The sequence below is a fragment of the Saccopteryx bilineata genome, chromosome 5 (assembly GCF_036850765.1).
Source record: "Saccopteryx bilineata isolate mSacBil1 chromosome 5, mSacBil1_pri_phased_curated, whole genome shotgun sequence".
Lineage (NCBI taxonomy): Eukaryota > Metazoa > Chordata > Mammalia > Chiroptera > Emballonuridae > Saccopteryx > Saccopteryx bilineata.
The window spans coordinates 140,289,406-140,307,320 of NC_089494.1; the positions used below are offsets into that span (position 1 = coordinate 140,289,406).

General features: G+C 45.0%; 1 protein-coding gene across 18 annotated transcripts in view; it reads right to left on the bottom strand.

Moving 5' to 3' along the window:
• Window positions 1–17,915, bottom strand: part of KIAA1217 (KIAA1217 ortholog) — a 623,712-nt gene that overhangs the window by 165,536 nt on the left and 440,261 nt on the right. For all 18 annotated transcript variants that reach the window (XM_066233561.1, XM_066233566.1, XM_066233573.1 and 15 more), the window contains one exon: window positions 3,877–4,075. In XM_066233561.1, coding sequence (XP_066089658.1) covers window positions 3,877–4,075 — 199 coding nt within the window. The remainder of the gene's footprint in view (window positions 1–3,876; window positions 4,076–17,915) is intronic.

A 17,915-nucleotide genomic window follows, 5' to 3' on the forward strand; every position in this document is an offset into this window, starting at 1 on the left:
GGGAGTCCCCTCTTTTAAGTGTCACACCTAATACAAAAATGAACTCAAAATCGATCATGGACTTAAATGCACAATACATAAATATAAAACTTATAGAGAAAAATAGGAGATATTCTACAGGACCTTGACCTTTGTGAAGTTCTTTGACCTAACACCAAAAGCTCAATCCATAAAAGGAAAAACTGATTAAATGGACCTCAACCTAAAAAAACCTCTTCGAGAGGATGAAAAGACAAGCTAACCTCAGAATATGGTCAACACAGGCATCTGGCCACAGCGAGGTGCTGTGCTGCTGCTCTTCTTGTTTCCACATGAGTTTTATTTTCAAATTCCTAAGCACACAGAGAAGGGTGGGAAGGTGGTTTTGCGCCCCCCCCCCCCCCCCAGCTGACTGCTGAGTGGCCAGACACCAACCCTTGCCCTTGGTCACATTCCAGACAGGCATTTATAAGACAGCAATGATTAAAAGGCAAGGGACGACCCCATCTCTGAGACCCAGACCTAATATCCACATGGCAGTTTTTCACAGAAATCATTTCTAAAACTAAGCTCTACTGCAAAGAGGTTTTTACTTTGTTTTGTAGACTTCCATTCTCCTTATCTTCTCCATGTTTTCACTGAGGGGAGAGAGAAGGAGAAATGGTATAAATGCCTCAGAGAAGAATTTCATCTGGGCTCTGATGGGCAGAGTGGGCCAGGAACCCAGCACTCTGCAGAAGTCAAGATTTAGAAGATTTCAAGATCATTGAAACCAGGTCAGGTTATACATCAGAGCTGCTGAGCATATTTCTTTCTTACTTTTCTGCTTGGTAAATTCCCAAGAATGACTAGCTTGCCCTCGGCATCAGGAAGGACTTGTGTGCTGGGCTGTCACTGGGTCCTGCCTGCAGTCCCAGACACTCGAACGAATTACCCCGGATAACTACCCAGGGAGGGTATGTCATAACAGACACCAGCGACACCTAACTTCTGTGCTAACCAGCAGCTTGCGGCTCTCCTTCCTCTCTCCTCCACTGTCTTCTTAAGGCCTCTGGGAAATGCACCCAACTTCCCGCACTCCTCCCATCCCCTGTGCGTGCAGGTAACAGAAGGGAAGAATCAGTCAGCTGCAGAAACGATTAAGCAGGCAGGTTTATCTCCAGGCACAAGCTGCCTGAAGTGAGGGGAAGGCTCATCCCCTCCAGGGGGCGGGTGGACTGAGGATCTGTCTAGTCCAGGCTCCACCTTCAGGGTGCCCAGGTCTTCCTCCCTTGTGCTGTCTGAGCCAGAGGTCTGGAGTGACACACTGCGCATGTGCATAAGAGTAGCCTGCGAACTGGTCTCCACAAGCCTCCTTCCTGGCTCTGTGGCTTTAAGGCCACAGCAATGGAATGTCATTCCTGGAGTGACATGCGGGGCAGCCATTAGAGTGAGGAGAGTGAGGCATTCTTCAGTGCAAAATTTAAGGGGACCCAAAATATTCATAATCAGAATCAGTAATTTAATATGATTTTCTAAAAAATGAAAAATCTATGATAAATAAGCTATGAAAATGTTAAAATGGCAGGATAAACAAGGCTTTGGGGGAGTCTTAGGGTAAAATGAGACTGTACAGATACCAAAAGGTACTCAGGTGTCCAAATGGCACCAACAGTGGGTTTGCAGGGGAGCCCAGCTCAGCATCCAAGTCCCAGCCTCGAGGCCTGCAGGCGCCGAGGGCTGGGAGACACCCTGTGCTCCAGCCCTCTGCGATCCTGCTGTTCCCAGGAGCCCGGGTCTGAGTTAAATAAAGCCAGGCACACAGGGGTTTTCCTGAACCTAAAGCTGAACAAGTTCCCTGGCAGGCTGGCTGTGTTGAGACTCTCTGACTCACTTTCCTGTTTATTTCCCAACCAGGCCCACTGAATTACTCTGCAAGGCCAGGTGCGGGGGGAGGACATTCCCAAACCGGCCACCAAGAGGCGATCAAGGACAGTGCCAACCCCCCTGGCCCAATGCCAGTTCGTGTTTTGGAGCCACAGCTCCCCTCACACAGGCAAATTCCTCATTCCTCTCCTCTGTGTTCCTTTCCTTCTACCCAGCTGTAAAAATCGCAGGCCCAAAGCCCCTCACAGTTAGAAGAATAAAAACTCAAATGCACTTTTTGCACTCACAGCACTTTATAGCGCAGAGTACTCAGAGTAAAACTCGGCGTATTGCCAAAGGGCAGCCACATCAAGAGAAAACACCAGCCACCCTCGAAATTGCTCAGACAAGGCTGCCATGGGCTCCTGCAACCTCTCTGCCCGAGGCTTGCCTCCTGAGGCTGCCAGTATCTACCTGCACAGCCTACTCGTTTGGCTGCCTGCAAGACAAAGGTTCCATTGTCCACCAGGCTCAATGTTCCCTAGGCATGAGGGAAGGCACATAGGCATTTATTCTTATCTTCATTTTATTTTGCAAAGCACAGGCTATCTTTACAAAGAACTGAACCTCACTCATTTCCTGCAAAGCACAAAGGAGAAATTTCACTCCTTAGCTGGCTGCTGGTGCTCCTGCCTCCAGCCTGAGTGAGTTTAGAGCTCCGTGATCCAGCCGGCAAGCCCAGCCTGGACCAGTGTGGAAGACGAGTCTTCCTGACACTGCCGTGGCCCAGGTTGCTCCCGGGGCATATCAACCCCTTGTGTCTCCTGTCTTTCTCAATGAAGCGACAGGAACCAGAGGCCAGACTACATGCTTCTGCCACTTAATTAATTGTATGACCTCCAAAAACTTTTTAAAAAGCAGATTTTCTGTGTGTTATTTTCTCTCGTTTGTGAAACGTGGAACCTGAATTATAAACTAAAATGAAGTATATACATTTAATGTTAAAAATTAATATTGATAATGCAAATAATAGGGTTTTCTTATTTAGGACAATGTCCAAACCCATTCTGCTCTCGTCGCTTGCAAATGAGGAACACATACATTCAGGACAACGCCTTTGATCTTCTCTTATTTTCCTAAAAGCAAAGAATTTGCAGCTTTTACCAGATGGAAGTTAACTGTCTTGTGCACGGGGTCAAACCTGAAAGTTTTTCTGAGTTGACCCAGTTTCTGTCCCCTCTTTCCCTTGACCCCATCTGTCTGCAAACACAAGTGCTGAGAGGAGAACCTGAAATGGCATGTTGAGCATTCGAAACACCAGCACAACTGGCAAAGATCTAAGTCCTCATAACCTGTACTTTGTTACAGGGCCAGAAAACTGTATCAGAGTGAAACAGAAAGTACAAGTCCAACATGAAAACGCAAAGGGTAAGTGTTAAGGCAGAAAGAGGGAACCTCCTGTGTTTCTTGAAAGCATGCTGAAAGGAAAAGCTATCTACGCCCAAGGCGTGCCAAGTCCCTTCATACTTTTGTGAGGTGGTGGTGGGGCAATGAATAGCCCTGAGTTTACAGCTTTCACTGATGGTTGGGGACTTTGGGCCACACTGTACTTCTTCTTCCCAGCCATTCACGGCCTCCTCTGGACTGCCAGACCATGGCATGGGGCTGGTGCAAATCCACATCCCAGGGCTCGTACCCCAACCGTTCAGGCTCCTGGGATGAGGAAGGTGGTTCCCGAGGAACAACACTCTGCAGTCTTTACCCTGCTACCCCCAGCAACAAAGGCGAGTACAGCTAGCGTTCAGCTCGAGGGGCTCACTCCAGCCAAGTCTGAATGTCTGAATGTGCCCCGGCCCTAAGGTAGCTCCCACTTGCTGCTTCCCCATTGGGCCAATCTTCATGCTTGATGTCAATCAGTGAAGATTCTTATAACTTGTGTTCTTACAAATCAAGATCAAATTAACATTTCATTGCAGGGGTATGTGTTCAAAAGTATAAAAACAGACACATGCAGTAATAAAGGGACATCATAAACTGCTTTCCGAGGCTTACCCAGAGATCTTTCTTTCGTCTGGTTGGTTGATCTCACCACTGGAAGGCTTGCCCGCGTCCGGCTGCCTCTGGAGAAAGGACTTGGAGCTTCTCCCTCGGACATGGCTTCCAGAGAATCACCAGATGTCTCTGATAAATGCTCAACCGGGTCGCCCAAACTGAGAGGTTGAGGACTGTGAGACAGCTTGGGGCTTCTTGTCTGCAAAAAGCATTTGAAAGAAAGTAGGAAAATAAGCTATTATTAATTATGCTAAAAATATTTTCAATGCTATCAAGGCCTGCAATCTGAAAAAACAATATAGCAGGGAGAAGTCCATCAGAAAGACTGTCTAGAACTAAAAACCCACTGGGTCAAAGCTCTACTGTAAGAGTTCCAGTTGTAAAAGTTACTGGGGAAAAAAATATTGCCCCTGAGCATTACATTAAGATTTTTATCACTGCACGTCTATCTTACAAATGCTATTTTGAACAAGGAGTTGAGGACAAGCCACATTATAAGAAAGAATGATGGCATATCAATTCATTTTACCAGACAAATTCTAACAGTTGTTATAACTGTTATAACATATAGGATTATGCACATTCACAGACAGCCACATGCCCTGTATCAACCCTTCGGTTAGTGACGGACTGGTGGTCCCATAAGATTATACAGAGCTTAGGTGTGTAGTCAACTCCACTACCTAGGTTTGTGTGAGTGCCCTTTAGGATGTTCGTACAGTGACAAAATCGCCTGATGACGCATCGCTCAGAACACATCTCCGTCATAAGGCATGTGGCTATATACCTAAATAAATGGTGCATTACATCAGAGTACACTGAACACAATCAGTCATTTAAAGTCTTATATCAAGAATATTTCTAAACTCAATAACCTAAGATTGTGAGGGACATTTTTATATCACAGTAGAACTTATTTTGAGGCACAAAACCTATAAATAAGATTACTTTGCTTTGGTTATTACCTCGCTAATCAGCAGAAACTATGTATAATAACATATGCACACACACAATACATAATTAATTTTCTCTCAGGTAATTTTTCTGTAATGGCAGGATGTTGAATGTGTAAAATGCTTACAAGCTATTAGTCAATAACATTCCTTGACCACAGACTACCAGTTAAGCAATGTGGAAGGTGCAGAAGAATAGAAATGTAGCCTGATGTCAGAGTTTCAAAACTAACTGGTGAAATTAGAAAAGGACAGCAAGTAACACAGGTATTGGACGTTAAGCATAAATTATGAACTGGGTGTATATCTATTCATACTTTCAACAGACACTTACTGAGCATCCACCACATTTCAGGCACTATGCTGGGTATGAGGACAGAATGATTCACAGAACAGACATGTCCACTTTCAGAATGATTCACAGAACCACATGTCCATGGTGCTTACAGTCTAGTCAAGTGAAGACAAATTAGCCCTGGCCATTTGGCTCAGTGGTAGAGTGTTGGCCTGGTGTGTGGATGTCCCAGGTTCGATTCCCAGTCAAGTAACACAAGAGAAGCGCCCATCTACTTCTCCACCCCTCCACCCTCTCACTTCTCTCTCATTCTCACTCTTCTCCTGCAGCCAAGGCTCCACTGGAGCAAGCTGGCCCCAGGCACTGAGGACAGCTTCATGGCCTCCGCCTCAGGCAGTAAGAGCTTGGTTGTTGAGCAACAGAGAAAAGTTCCAGATGGGCAGAGCATCACCCCCTATTGGGATTGCTGGGGGGATCCAAGTGGGGGTGCATGTGGGAGTTGGTCTCTGCCTCTCCTCCTCTCACTGAATAATAGTAATAATAAAAAACAAATTAAGGTGCAATGAGAGTGTATGCCCAGACTGGTGGTGGTGGTGGTGGTGGGATATACATGGGTGGAGGGTTAGGATAGCATGTACACTGTGATGTCAAGAAAGAGGGAAGTTGGGAGGAAGGGGGAAACCATAGGGGAGAGATGACAAGCAAGAAAGGCCGTCCAGGTGGAGGGAAGCGTTCCTGCCAAATGCCTGAGGCAGAGAGAAGTGGCAAGGCTGAGGCTTGGTGAGCCAGAGTCCTGCAGAGACCGGAACACACACAGCCCTGCAGTCAACTGCAGATCGACTCTAAGGCACTAGAACATCATTGAGGTCCTTTCAGCAAGGAAGGGGGGGCAGGATCAGATACCCTTTTTAGAAAACCACTCTGGCAGGCGTCCCCAAACTACGGCCCGCGGGCCGCATGCAGCCCCCTAAAGCCATTTATCCGGCCCCCCACCGCACTTCCGGAAGGGGCACCTCTTTCATTGGTGGTCAGTGAAAGGAGCACTGTATGTGGCGGCCCTCCAACGGTCTGAGGGACAGTGAACTGGCCCTCTGTGTAAAAAGTCTGGGGACCCCTGGTAGAGGCTGCAGATGATACATGTAGAAAGACAGAGAAAGGGAGTCAGGGAAACTGGGAGGATTAGGCTGAGTGAGTGTATTACCTCAGCTCTCCCCTCCCACAGCCTGCTTGACTTGAATTACATGATTCCAGGCACCTTCTGGGAGGCAAACTGATCTGATTTAATCAGGTAGGTAAGTTTTCACTTTGTAAGATGCCAAAGGTACTGATGGGCTGGAGGTGAGAAACAGGCATTTTATATACATACTGTCAGTATCACTGGTAGACAATTTTTTGGTGTATTTGCCTTCCTTAATTTCCTTTAAGTCTTCCTAAAGATGCCAATGCATTTTGAAGATAGGCACCAAAGCATTTAAGTCTCAAGGCAGGGCCAGCTCTGTGGGTGTGCAGCCTGGGCAGTCACACAGGGCCCCAGCCTTGAAAGGATTCTGTAGCTGGTTTCATGCTGTGTTGTGGCAGTCCTGAAATTTGTAGTAATTCTTGCAACAAGGTACCCTGAGGATTATGTAGCAGGAACTGCCTCAAGGCTTGGACTAAAGAGCTCTTTCAGGGAGGCCCAGATGTGCTAATACTCTAGGGCAGTGGTTCTCAAAGTGTGTCCCCTAGAAGATTTCCAGGTGTGCTCTATGGTATTCCAGAGAAATATGTGTCTGTTGGGGACCAAAAAACCAACAGGGTTTTTGGAGTTTATATTTTTGGGGGACAGAGGGGTGGGGAATTGGCTGTAAGCTGACAATTCTACCCAACCCCCACCTCACTTACCTGATTAGGTTGCAAAAGGCTGTTCAGCTGTGGTGCTGGATTGTTTACACTACCCCCCATGTTGCCCGGAAAGACTGGAGGCAAGTTTCTTCTATCCTTTGTTTGGTGTAAGGTTAAGATGATATGTATGGTGGGGGTTTTCTGCACTCAACACAATTAAGAGTAAAAAAAGAGGAATTCTTCAATGTATTGACAAGAAAATGACAGTTTGCCTTTCAAATATATGCCAAAACATTGAAGAAATCACTAGAACACATCAGGCTCATGTTTCTCATAAACATGAGAATGAAAGAACTTAACACATTCGTGCCGGGACCTATCGAATTTACTAAATCTTACTAAGAATGTATCTATATATATATATAAAAAGATAACTTTTTTGTCATTTTTTAATTTTTTAACCCCTCTTTTTTACGAATTCTAAAAAGCATAACTAAAAAAATGTAACATAACAATGTTTTTTAATGTTGGAATAAATTTAATTTGTCATATTTATTTTATTTAATTACCATCAAAGCACGCTTGGACTTTATATTTTTTTCTTTAATATTGGACTTAATTATTATAACATATTTCTCAGAAATTTGTATATAGTGCGCTTACAATTATTTGTATGATTTTAAATGTGCCCCAACTTCAAAAAGTTTGAGAACCAGTGCTCTAGGGGAACCCTTTGAGGGTGTCATGATCAGCTTCTTTCACATCTTTCCCCCTAACAAGGACTCCCTCCTGGGCAGGAGCACAATAGCATTATCGAGACGTCTGTTCCTTGCTACACCCTCAGGACCCTCTCCATGGGGAAACAGGAATAAGGTCACCATGTAGCACCTGCACCCCCTTAAATGTGGGTGTGGCTTCGAGGAGTTAGCCAACCTGGGTGTTCCATAGGAAACTCTCAGCTCAGGTTCCATGCCAATAACACGGCCAGAAAGGACACCCAGCAACAGTTAAATTGTGTCTTTGGGTTAATTTTTCAGTGCAAGTCTCCAATGTGGTTTATTCCCAGATTTATTTTTTATAAAGTTTGCTTCTGTTATGGAGATTAAAATCTGGCTTTGGTATTCTTTCAGAGTATTATTTGAGGACCTGGCTGGGTAGCTTAGTTGGTTAGAGCATCATCTCAATACACAAAGATTTCAGGTTCAATCCCTTGTCAGGACATATACAGGAATCAACGGATGAATTCATAAATAAGTGGAACAACAAATCGATGTTTCTCTCTCTTTCTCCCCCCTAAAAAAATCAATTAACAAAATTTTTAAAGAGCATTATTTGTCTGACCTGTGGTGGCACAGCAGGTAAAACAGAGTCAACTTAGAATGCTCAGGTTGCCGGTTTGAAACCCCAGGCTTGCCCGATCAAGGTACATACGAGAACCTACTCCTATGTTGATGCTTCCCGCTCCCCCCATCACCTTTCTCTCTCTCTCTCTCTCTCCCCTTTATATAAAATAAAAAATAAAATCTTTTAAAAAAGAAAGAGTATTATCTGACTATGAAAACCAACCCTACATCACTGTGCAGCTCACCAACATTTGCATAAATTCATATGGTCTTCAGTGAAGTGTGTTGCGCAATGGATCTGGTTACTACGCTCAGCAGGATATCAAGCTCAGGTGTCCTCATCCCTGACATTAAAAAAGACATTCAGTTTAGCAAAACAGCCAAGAAGTATTATTACTTGAAGTGGCATAACTTCATTTACAGCCTCTTTTATTTGGTCATCTTTGCAGCCTGCAGCAGACATGAGACATTCAATGAGTTGTCATTTTCCATTGCAAAAGGCAATAATCCTCGAAGAAAATCAACATTAAATTTCTATTTCTTGTTCAGGGTCATCATGGTGGTAGTATGTATAAAAGTAGAGATGCGAGGGCTAAACCTTTATTTTTAACTTCTAGGACACAGCTACTCAGTTCCAAATATAAACTCCTCCTCTTGTTTTATGTCATTCACTTTCTCACTGCAAACTATCATTGCATATTAGCAATCTCCGCACACGGTACCCTCCCCTCTGAGGCCAGCTCACAGCTGAGCTATCACTTCGTGCAGAGAAAAGACAATGGAAATTGCTTACACTGGTGTCAGATGCTCTGTGATTTTTGAAAAGTCAGAAAGCATTTGGCACAGGGACTCAGAACTTAGCACAGGACTAGGTTCCAGGGGTTAGAAGTGTTGTATGTGGTTCCTGAGCTCATAATGCCTTTAAGGTACAGTTTGGGGCCAAGAACAGTGTTCACTTAACAGCTGGACAAGCAGAGCTAAGAGGTGTGAAACTGTGACTGCAGGAGGCATTGGGGGAACACCTGCTGACATTAAAGGGTGGAATGGGAGAGGAGGAAAAACACTGGTGAGGAAGTGCTAAGGGGTGCCCTGAGCTCAGCCACCTGCTCCAGTTCTCAGGTCTTTCCACATTCAGGGGGCATACAAAGGGGGAGGGGGGTGGCTAAGTTTTTTCCCACCACACACATGGAGGAATGGAAGCCAGGTGTCTTCCTCTGTTCTCTCAGCTGAGCTAACAGATACACAGCGCCCCAAAGCAGTTGAGTACCAAGTTGTCTCTTTCCACGGGCAACCTCGTAGCAGCATTATGCCTCCTGTTATCCTCTCCAATAATACTGAATATATACAAAAAGTCCCACTATTTTTTTAAAGAGACAGAGACAATCAGAGAGAGAGAGACAGATAGGGACAGATAGGAAGACCGATTGAGAGATGGGAAGCATCAATTCTTTGTTGCAGCACCTTAGTTGTTCTCATACGCGCCTTGATAGGGGGAGTTACAGTAGAGCAAGTGATCCCTTGCTCAAGCCAGTGACCTTTGGGTTCAAGCCAGCGACCATGGGTCATGTCAACGATCCCACACTCAAGTAGCAACCCCGTGCTCAACCTGGCAAGCCTGTGCTCAAGCCAGATGAGCCCGCGTTTAAGCCGGTGACCTTGAGGTTTCAAACCTGGGTCCTCTGACACTCTGTTCACTGCACCACCACCTGGTCAGGCAAGGTCCTACTTTTATTAGTTGACTTGACACTTAGCCAATTTCAAAAGGATTCCTGTCCCCATACAATGTTCCCCTTTTCTAAGGAATCCCTCCCTGCCCACATGAATAGGTACTTGAAGCCCAAGGTTCCATATCTAGAGTAAACAAACATTGCAACTTCCCCAGGGCAGTTCTGCTTTGCACCAGTTGTTCTAATGTACTTATGAGTAGTAACCCCTCTTTCACTCTCAAACATTCACTGGTTTGAGCAATCAAATGAATGGTTACTACTCCCCGCCCCATCTCATCTGACTGAACCAAGCAATGGTCACCTGATCTTGGCTAGACCAATCATTTTCTCTCTCCTGGAACTCCAGACCTGGGGAAGAGGAGCTATTTGTTGGTATCTACTGAGAACTTGAAAAGCGAGGTCATCTGGGTTATCTGCAGCTGAACTGGGCAGGGAGCATGAAACCGAGAAGGAAGTGCAGAGAAAGGGTGAAGGAGATTAGCATAGGAAAATGGAGATGAGAGACACCCTGACCCCAGTGGGAAAGCCTGAAAGATAAAAAGAATAGCTACCTGGGCTTCCAGGAGTCACAATTCTTGATTCCAGTATACTGTAAAGCCTTTACAATTCCTTCCAATTAATTCCAGTATTTGTTCTTCAAATAGTTTAAGATGGCTCTGTGCTTTGCAAACAAACCATCGCTGATAGAGACCAATTCTAACAGCTCCCCTGCCCAGGTTGCTGAGATACTCACACATGTATAATATGAGTAATAACCATGGAGAAGGCAAAAATCTTTGGAGAGATAATTCCCATTATTTTGTATCTCAAGGATTAAACTTTTTTAAAAAATAATATGGGGTGGGTAAATATAGGGTTACTAAGATTTTTATTTTGCAGAGTTAGGGGCATCCAAAAATGCTGTCTTTATTGAAAATACCACACTGTAGAGCAGCATAATAATAATGAGAAAAACAAAACATTTTCACACCAAAAAAGGGAGGCTAGGATGTTTACATAATTTCAGATTTGGCCTATTCACAACACCCTTGCATTGGGAGTCACTGCTCCCATTTTGGCTCAGGTGGAGCTTTTTTCAGACATGCTTCGTCTGCAGTGTGGCACTAGGCAATCCTACCCTTAGGTGTTGAGTGAAAAGCCACCCTGGGTGGGGAGATGTGGGGAGCAGTGAGTGGTGGACATGCTCTCAGTCACCTGAGCAAGACTGAGGGGTCTGTACGGCTGGGTGTCTCTCTGTGCTTCATGGGGACCCATGGAACCAACCAATTTCTTTCTGTTTCCATCACAATCTTCTAGAGTTTTCCCCAAAGCATCAGGCAACCCCAAACCTAAAACCCAAATGGGAAGTCATTTGGGGTCATGCAAAAAGGTGTGGTCCATGTAACCAGCCACCGGAACCACAGTTGCCCTTTCTAGTCTTCTCTTATGCAAAGCTGGTTTTCTGTCACCAAGAGACGCTGGGGTAACAAACTTCATGCAGATCCCCTCCTCTTCCTCTGCAGTGTATGCAGGCTTCTAGGAATATCCTCTGCTTAATGAAGGGGTGAGGAGGAGAGAAAAGGAGAGGCGCTAACAGGTCGAGGGTGATTGACGTGGTCATCTCACTTAATCCTCACCATAACTTCACTGAGAAAACAGCTTAATTGTGACATTCTAGCTAGTATGGGAACTCGGGTCAAGTCTGTAGAATTCCAGAGCTGACATTTAATCAGGTCATTTAACCAGGAGTCTGAAGATGCTGGCTCTAGTTCAGTTTCTAGAAAAACTGAGCAATGTATAACCACATTCAAAGACTGTTCTCATCTGTAAGACAAGGTTGAATTAGTTGGAAATTAGTCTTTTCAGGACAAAAATTTCCTAACTCATAAATACTATATATACCACACAAAAAGGAAGAAATCACGTCACCCCAAAACTTCACTTTACTGAAATTTCCTTCTAATTGTTTACCCTATAGCTCTTGCTCTGTAGAAATATGCAATGAGCTAGCGCTAGGATCTAGTTTCTGCATTTGTTTCAAGTGAATGCGACACAGTTGCACAGCATTACTTATTAAAGGACTGCCGTCCTTGCATTTTTATTATTGTGAACAAATATTTGCTGAATTGTTCACCATGAGATCAAATCGTTCACTAGGAGATAAATTTACTCTTATTTGCAAAGTTGTGTTTGGAGACTAAAGCTAAAGAGAAGAGAAAGTTAGAGTAGAAACACTGATGATGGTTCTCCATTTTCATTTTCCAGAGCCTTTACACATGCCCAGGTCCAGAGCTTTACGTAGGATGTTAACTGTGGGGAACAGCGGGGTGTCTGGTTAGCCCTTTTCACTTCAGGTTACATTATGTTCTGAGAATAAAACTCAATATTGCTTTATAGAAGTTTTACTTCATCCTAATTAATGCCCAACTTACCACAGAGTATTAGAAAATATAATGAAGCATCCACATGGAAATGTATTCGGAATGACTCATTAACTCACATGGTTAATTTAATCACCACATTCTGACACTTTCACCTCATTTCTCACACTTGTGAAGCTTTCAACTCAAACCTCCTTAAAATTCTGAATTCAATTAAGAGATCTTTCTAGTTGTTAGGTACTCCTATGAAGGATTCAAACAGCAAAATATTACAAGTTAACAAACAGTGGATCATCCCAAACTTTAGTTTTTTCCACTATTCTGGCTCCACAATTCTCTTGCCTTAGGACAATGAATAAATTGTCATGATGAAAGGTTTAAGCTTCTAAATTTGATTATAGAGTCCTTTCTAGAAGCACAGAGCAGTCACTTTCCTCTCTGCCTCCCCTTGTTCCTGAAGTCTAAGGCCTCGGCTGGGTTTGGGTCTGGAGATGGTTTGGGTCAGGGGACTTTGGGTCAGAGGACAGAAGAAAGACAAAGAGCTCTCTCTCATAAGCCACACCTAGCTTCCACCTGTGTCATATCCCCCCACCCCTTACATAAACCCATCCTAGGTGGTGCAATTAGCTGAGGCCCTGTCCCTCCAGGTGGGCCACCTGTTATTCTCAGGTGAGTCCTGGAATCCAGAGCCAGGTGCGCTCTGAAGCAAGGGCCCAGTCTCGCATAGCTCTTTGGCTACTTCCCACAACGTCTACGGCTGATGGCCAGAAACACACAACCTGAGCCACTGTCTCCTAAGGAAGAGTTTTAGGCTGGTGGCCGATCTGGGGAACAGACTGCTGACGCCTATAGCTCTAGGACGGGACAGGTAGGTGTCAGAGCTGCAGTGCAGATGTAAGAGAGAACTGGACTGAGCTGTAGCACAATTATGAACCTCCGAGGTGGATCTGGCACTAGAGACTTAGAGGAAAAGAAATCAGCTTTTGTTTTTAATAGAAAACCTAGTGCAAGCACTAAAGGGTCCTGCCATTATGGTGAACACACAATTGAGTGTCTACCGGGATGCTTCATGCAAGCATTGTGTGGACACATGCCAGGTGACAGGCAGCCGGGAACTTCTGGGCCTGACAGCGAGGACGGCCTGCACTGACCCATCTCACGCCAGCTGTGGGTATCTGCGGTTCTCGGGCATCGCGCCCATCCTACATTTAGCTTTGAATTCGTATTTCCCTTTCCCAGCTTGGATAAAAGGTACACATTTTCTCTAAGATTTATTTTGATGAATTATCCTCGATAAACTCAGTTTAAATCCTGTTTCTCCAAGGGTAATATTTCAACTCCTTCCTCCTTCCTTCCACCAAAAGAGTACCCAGACATTTCTCATGATTTTTCACCTGTGAAAACAGGGAGCTGTTTGGTCTGGAGTAAAATCAGACGATTCAGCAGTTGAGCAAAGTACAACTGTGTCTTTTGTGTGCACGTTTCCTTCACCACGTATGTTACTTCATTATCAGATCAGAACTGTGGGAAGGCAGCTGTGCCGAGTCGCCACTGCCCACTGCGCACCCGTCCAGGCTGGCCACAGGCGTCGCGCCACTGCCCACTGCGCTCCCGTCCAGGCTGGCCACAGGCGTCGCGCCACTGCCCACTGCGCTCCCGTCCAGGCTGGCCACAGGCGTCGCACCACTGCCCACTGCGCACCCGTCCAGGCTGGCCACAGGCGTCGCACCACTGCCCACTGCGCTCCCGTCCAGGCTGGCCACAGGCGTCGCGCCACTGCCCACTGCGCTCCCGTCCAGGCTGGCCACAGGCGTCGCGCAGCGAGCGGCTCTGCACTGAGCCGAGGGCGCCGAGCAGGGCTCCTCTGCCGACCCACTTGGCCCTGCAAAGCCCCTTCCTACCCCTGCTGTGGAACAGAGGACAAGGGCGCCTCTGTACAGAAAAGGATGCTAGCTTATTATTTGAAGTAGCGCCACATGGCACAGACACTCCTTCATGTTACTTGTGTGTCAGACTCAGCCTGTGAGGTAGTTTTACCATATTCCCCATGCATAAGACACACCCTAATTTGGGCAGGAAATTTTAAAAAAAGGTATTACATAAAGTTATTGAACTCAAGTTGTATCCATCATAAAATTCATACAACTCCTCATCACAACTTCCCATCAAAAAGTGGGAAATGCAAGTAAAAAATCTACAACCACTGTATAAGATGCCCCCAACTTTTAGACCCCAAATTTTTCGAAAGAAGATGTGTCTTATAATGGGGAAATATGGTAATTTATCTTGTACTTATAGTTGTCAGCAACAAACAAACAGAATTATGGGCAAGCTACACCTTTCCCCAAGTTCCTGGGGAAACTGCCAAGTCTTTGTGTTCTGAGGTCTTCCTTGAGCGGGAGGGGAGGGCTGTGAACAGTGTCTCTATGCTGCAGAGACCCCCTGCAGACCCTCTCCTCAGGCTGGGCTTAGAAAGTAGAGGCATTTGGAAAATGATCCAGCAGCTGCCATTTAGAAGAGAGAGGGGAGGTGCTAGCTGGGCAGGAAGAGCAGGGTGCATAACCTTCCAGGGCTGAGAAGGGGGTGCTAGTTTCGCTGATGCTGAGGTTGATGGTGATGGTCTTCTTCACATTCTGGAGACCTGGATTCCATTTACACAAGGAGTGGCTCCAACTGGGAAGAAGAATGTGTGGCATGCTTCAAGTGGCTGAAACCGGGTGCCCAAGCTTAGGAGGCATCGCAGGGAGCCCCACAAACCCAATGCCAACACTCTGCCTGGCAGGCCATCCACTGTGAGTACGAGGCTCAGACGACCTACCCAGTTTGATTGCACTAGACGTGCTCCCTAGGATTTCTTTGTGACCCAAAGTGAAATGAATAAATTTTTCAATAATTGCTGAAGACAAGCCAGTTTAATTATATTTGCAAAAGTTTAGAAAAGTGATGTTTCCTTTACTAGACTGTCAGGGAGAAAAGTTTGTATATAGTACATCTTTAACAGCATAAATAAATGTACAGACAGTTTAGATGGTTGGCTAACAAATTACAGTGTGGTCACACTATGGGACATTATACAGTCAGAACTGAGGTGTTTTTAAGGATTTTTTTAAATAACAAGAAATTGAAGCAACACCAAATATTAGCATTGGGTTTTTTAAAAAATATATATATGGCAGTATTCTGAGTTAATATACTTTCTTATTTCTCCAAATGAGAATATATTGCTTTGGTAAATCAGAGAACTACTGAGCTGGCATGACACTTTCTGAGTGGATCACAGGAAGGGAAGACTTTTTCCACAAAACACTGAGCCCCAGAAGGATTCCAGGCTCTGGTGACCTGAGGATGCTCATGCCCTTCCTGTCTCCTCCTGCTTTCTGTATAATTAGGTTCCAGGTGAAAGGACTTCTCCGTATAGGTCAGCGGTTCTCAACCTGTGTGTCGCGACCCTGGCGGGAGTTGAACGACCAAAACACAGGGGTCACCTAAAACCATCGGAAAATACATATTTATTATACAATACATTTTTAAATAAAATTTTCCGATGGCTTTAGGCGACCCCTGTGTTTTGGTCATTCGACCTCCACCGGGGTCGCATCCCACAGGTTGAGAACCGCTGTTATAGGTAGTTCCAGGTAGTCCCTGACACAAGGGCACAAATTTATGGGAAAAACACAGGCACAGAGACACATTTTCATGTCCATAATATACAATATTCTGTAGGAATCCAGACGTGTATAAATTTCCAATTTCAAAAAAAATACCGTTAAGAGAAAAAAGCCAAACACCATCAAATAAATTTTGGGCATGTAGGTAATGCCACCTTTTAAAAAGACAGGCTCTGACTTCTGTAGTACTGACACCATTAAAGTAAGGCTCTTAAAGATTGACTCCAGGTAAATTTGAGATTTTAACAATTGTCTATAATCCCTTGAATATTTTTAAATTTTCAACCCCTCCATAGTGTGCAGATTATATGATTCTTCTTATCTTTCCTTTAAGAGGTCTGGCCAAGCCTGGAGGAGCAGCTAAAGCCTGCTGCCTTGCAGAGGGGGTGTGGGCTCCTCACCAGGTCAGCAGGTGGGGCGGCGTCTTCCAATTCCAGGGTTAGACATGGACCTGCTGCCTGCCCACCTGGTATCCCACCTGTAACAGGACATAGACTTGCTTCTGAAATACCACCATGAATCTAGCTGCTCTCTGACTTTACTCTAAAGCCATGAATAAGATAAAGGCTATTTAAAGAAGATAACTAAGGCCTATAACCCCGGCATCTCTATTTAGCACCCTTCCGTCAAGTTAGGAAGTTACACCATCAGCCAAGTTCCAAATACAATCTCGTTGGCTCAGCCCCCCCACACCTTTCAGACACTATTCCTGTGATGATCCCTTAGTGTTGTGCTTCCATCTTGAAGGAACAGAATAAAAGACCAAGTAAAGAATACTGCTATTTTCTTATCGACTGTTTATGTCAAGAATACAGCCATGTCCCTTTCATGAAAGCATGAGCAGACCATGTTTCTTTTAGAATCTGAAACAGGAAAATAATTTTGCCCCATGAAGGAGTTCTAAGTATCACTCTGTCCTATTATGAGAGGTGTATAAAATATATATATGTATATATATTATATACACACACATATACATATATAATATCACGTATGTATATTGGAAAGGCTTAAGGTAAATTTAATGTTCAATCGACCACAGTTTGTGGCAGTCACAAGTCTGTCTCCTCAGCCCCTTGGTTTTCAGCTTGTCCACCTTCAGATAGACAGACGGCTCTTTATGGACAGCTCCTTGACTCAGTCTGCCTCTGTTTATTTTTGAAACAAGAAGGTGTGCATTATATAAACAAAGGAACAATTTCACAGGCTTTGGCTCCCACCGTGCCCACTGGGAAATGCCTCAGCAAAGCGGCAGATGCTTTTGCCACTCAGAGAGCCAGGAATGCACTTAAAAGGCTTCAGGATAAAAGGTGTCCGTGTGAGGATTGCTGTTATTATAGTGATGAAAGGAAAGGGGCCCGCTTGCAGGCTTTGAAATTTCAAGTCAAATAAGCCAACGTAACACGCAGTACAAAATGTGCACTCTATAAGCCTCCGGACGAAGGCCGTTATTAGCTCATCCCTGCAGCCGGGCTTCAGTTCTTTTTGGAGGGGGTGTAGGGCCCCAGGCATGCGGGTGTTGTCCCTGGAGCTTAGCTGCCTCCTTGTGAAACCAAAGTGGTTTTCCCTGATTGCGAAGGCCACCTCCCTCAGGCTGTCATGGGAGACCTGAAGATGTCCTCCACAGGAAAGAAGGCCACAGGGGGTCAGAGGGGGTGCCTAGTGTGCACAGCCACCAGGACTTAAGGCGCTTGTGGCCAGACCTTCTCCAGACAGACTGGGGATAGAGTTCATTGTTACTTTCTGATTCATATATCCAAACACACACCTCCACCAACTCCCCTCCCAACTTCACTGCAATGATTTCACAATGAAGAATCACCCTGTGAAAGTTCTGACTAGATTTTGGGGTTAAGGGTTTTTTCCCTCTAG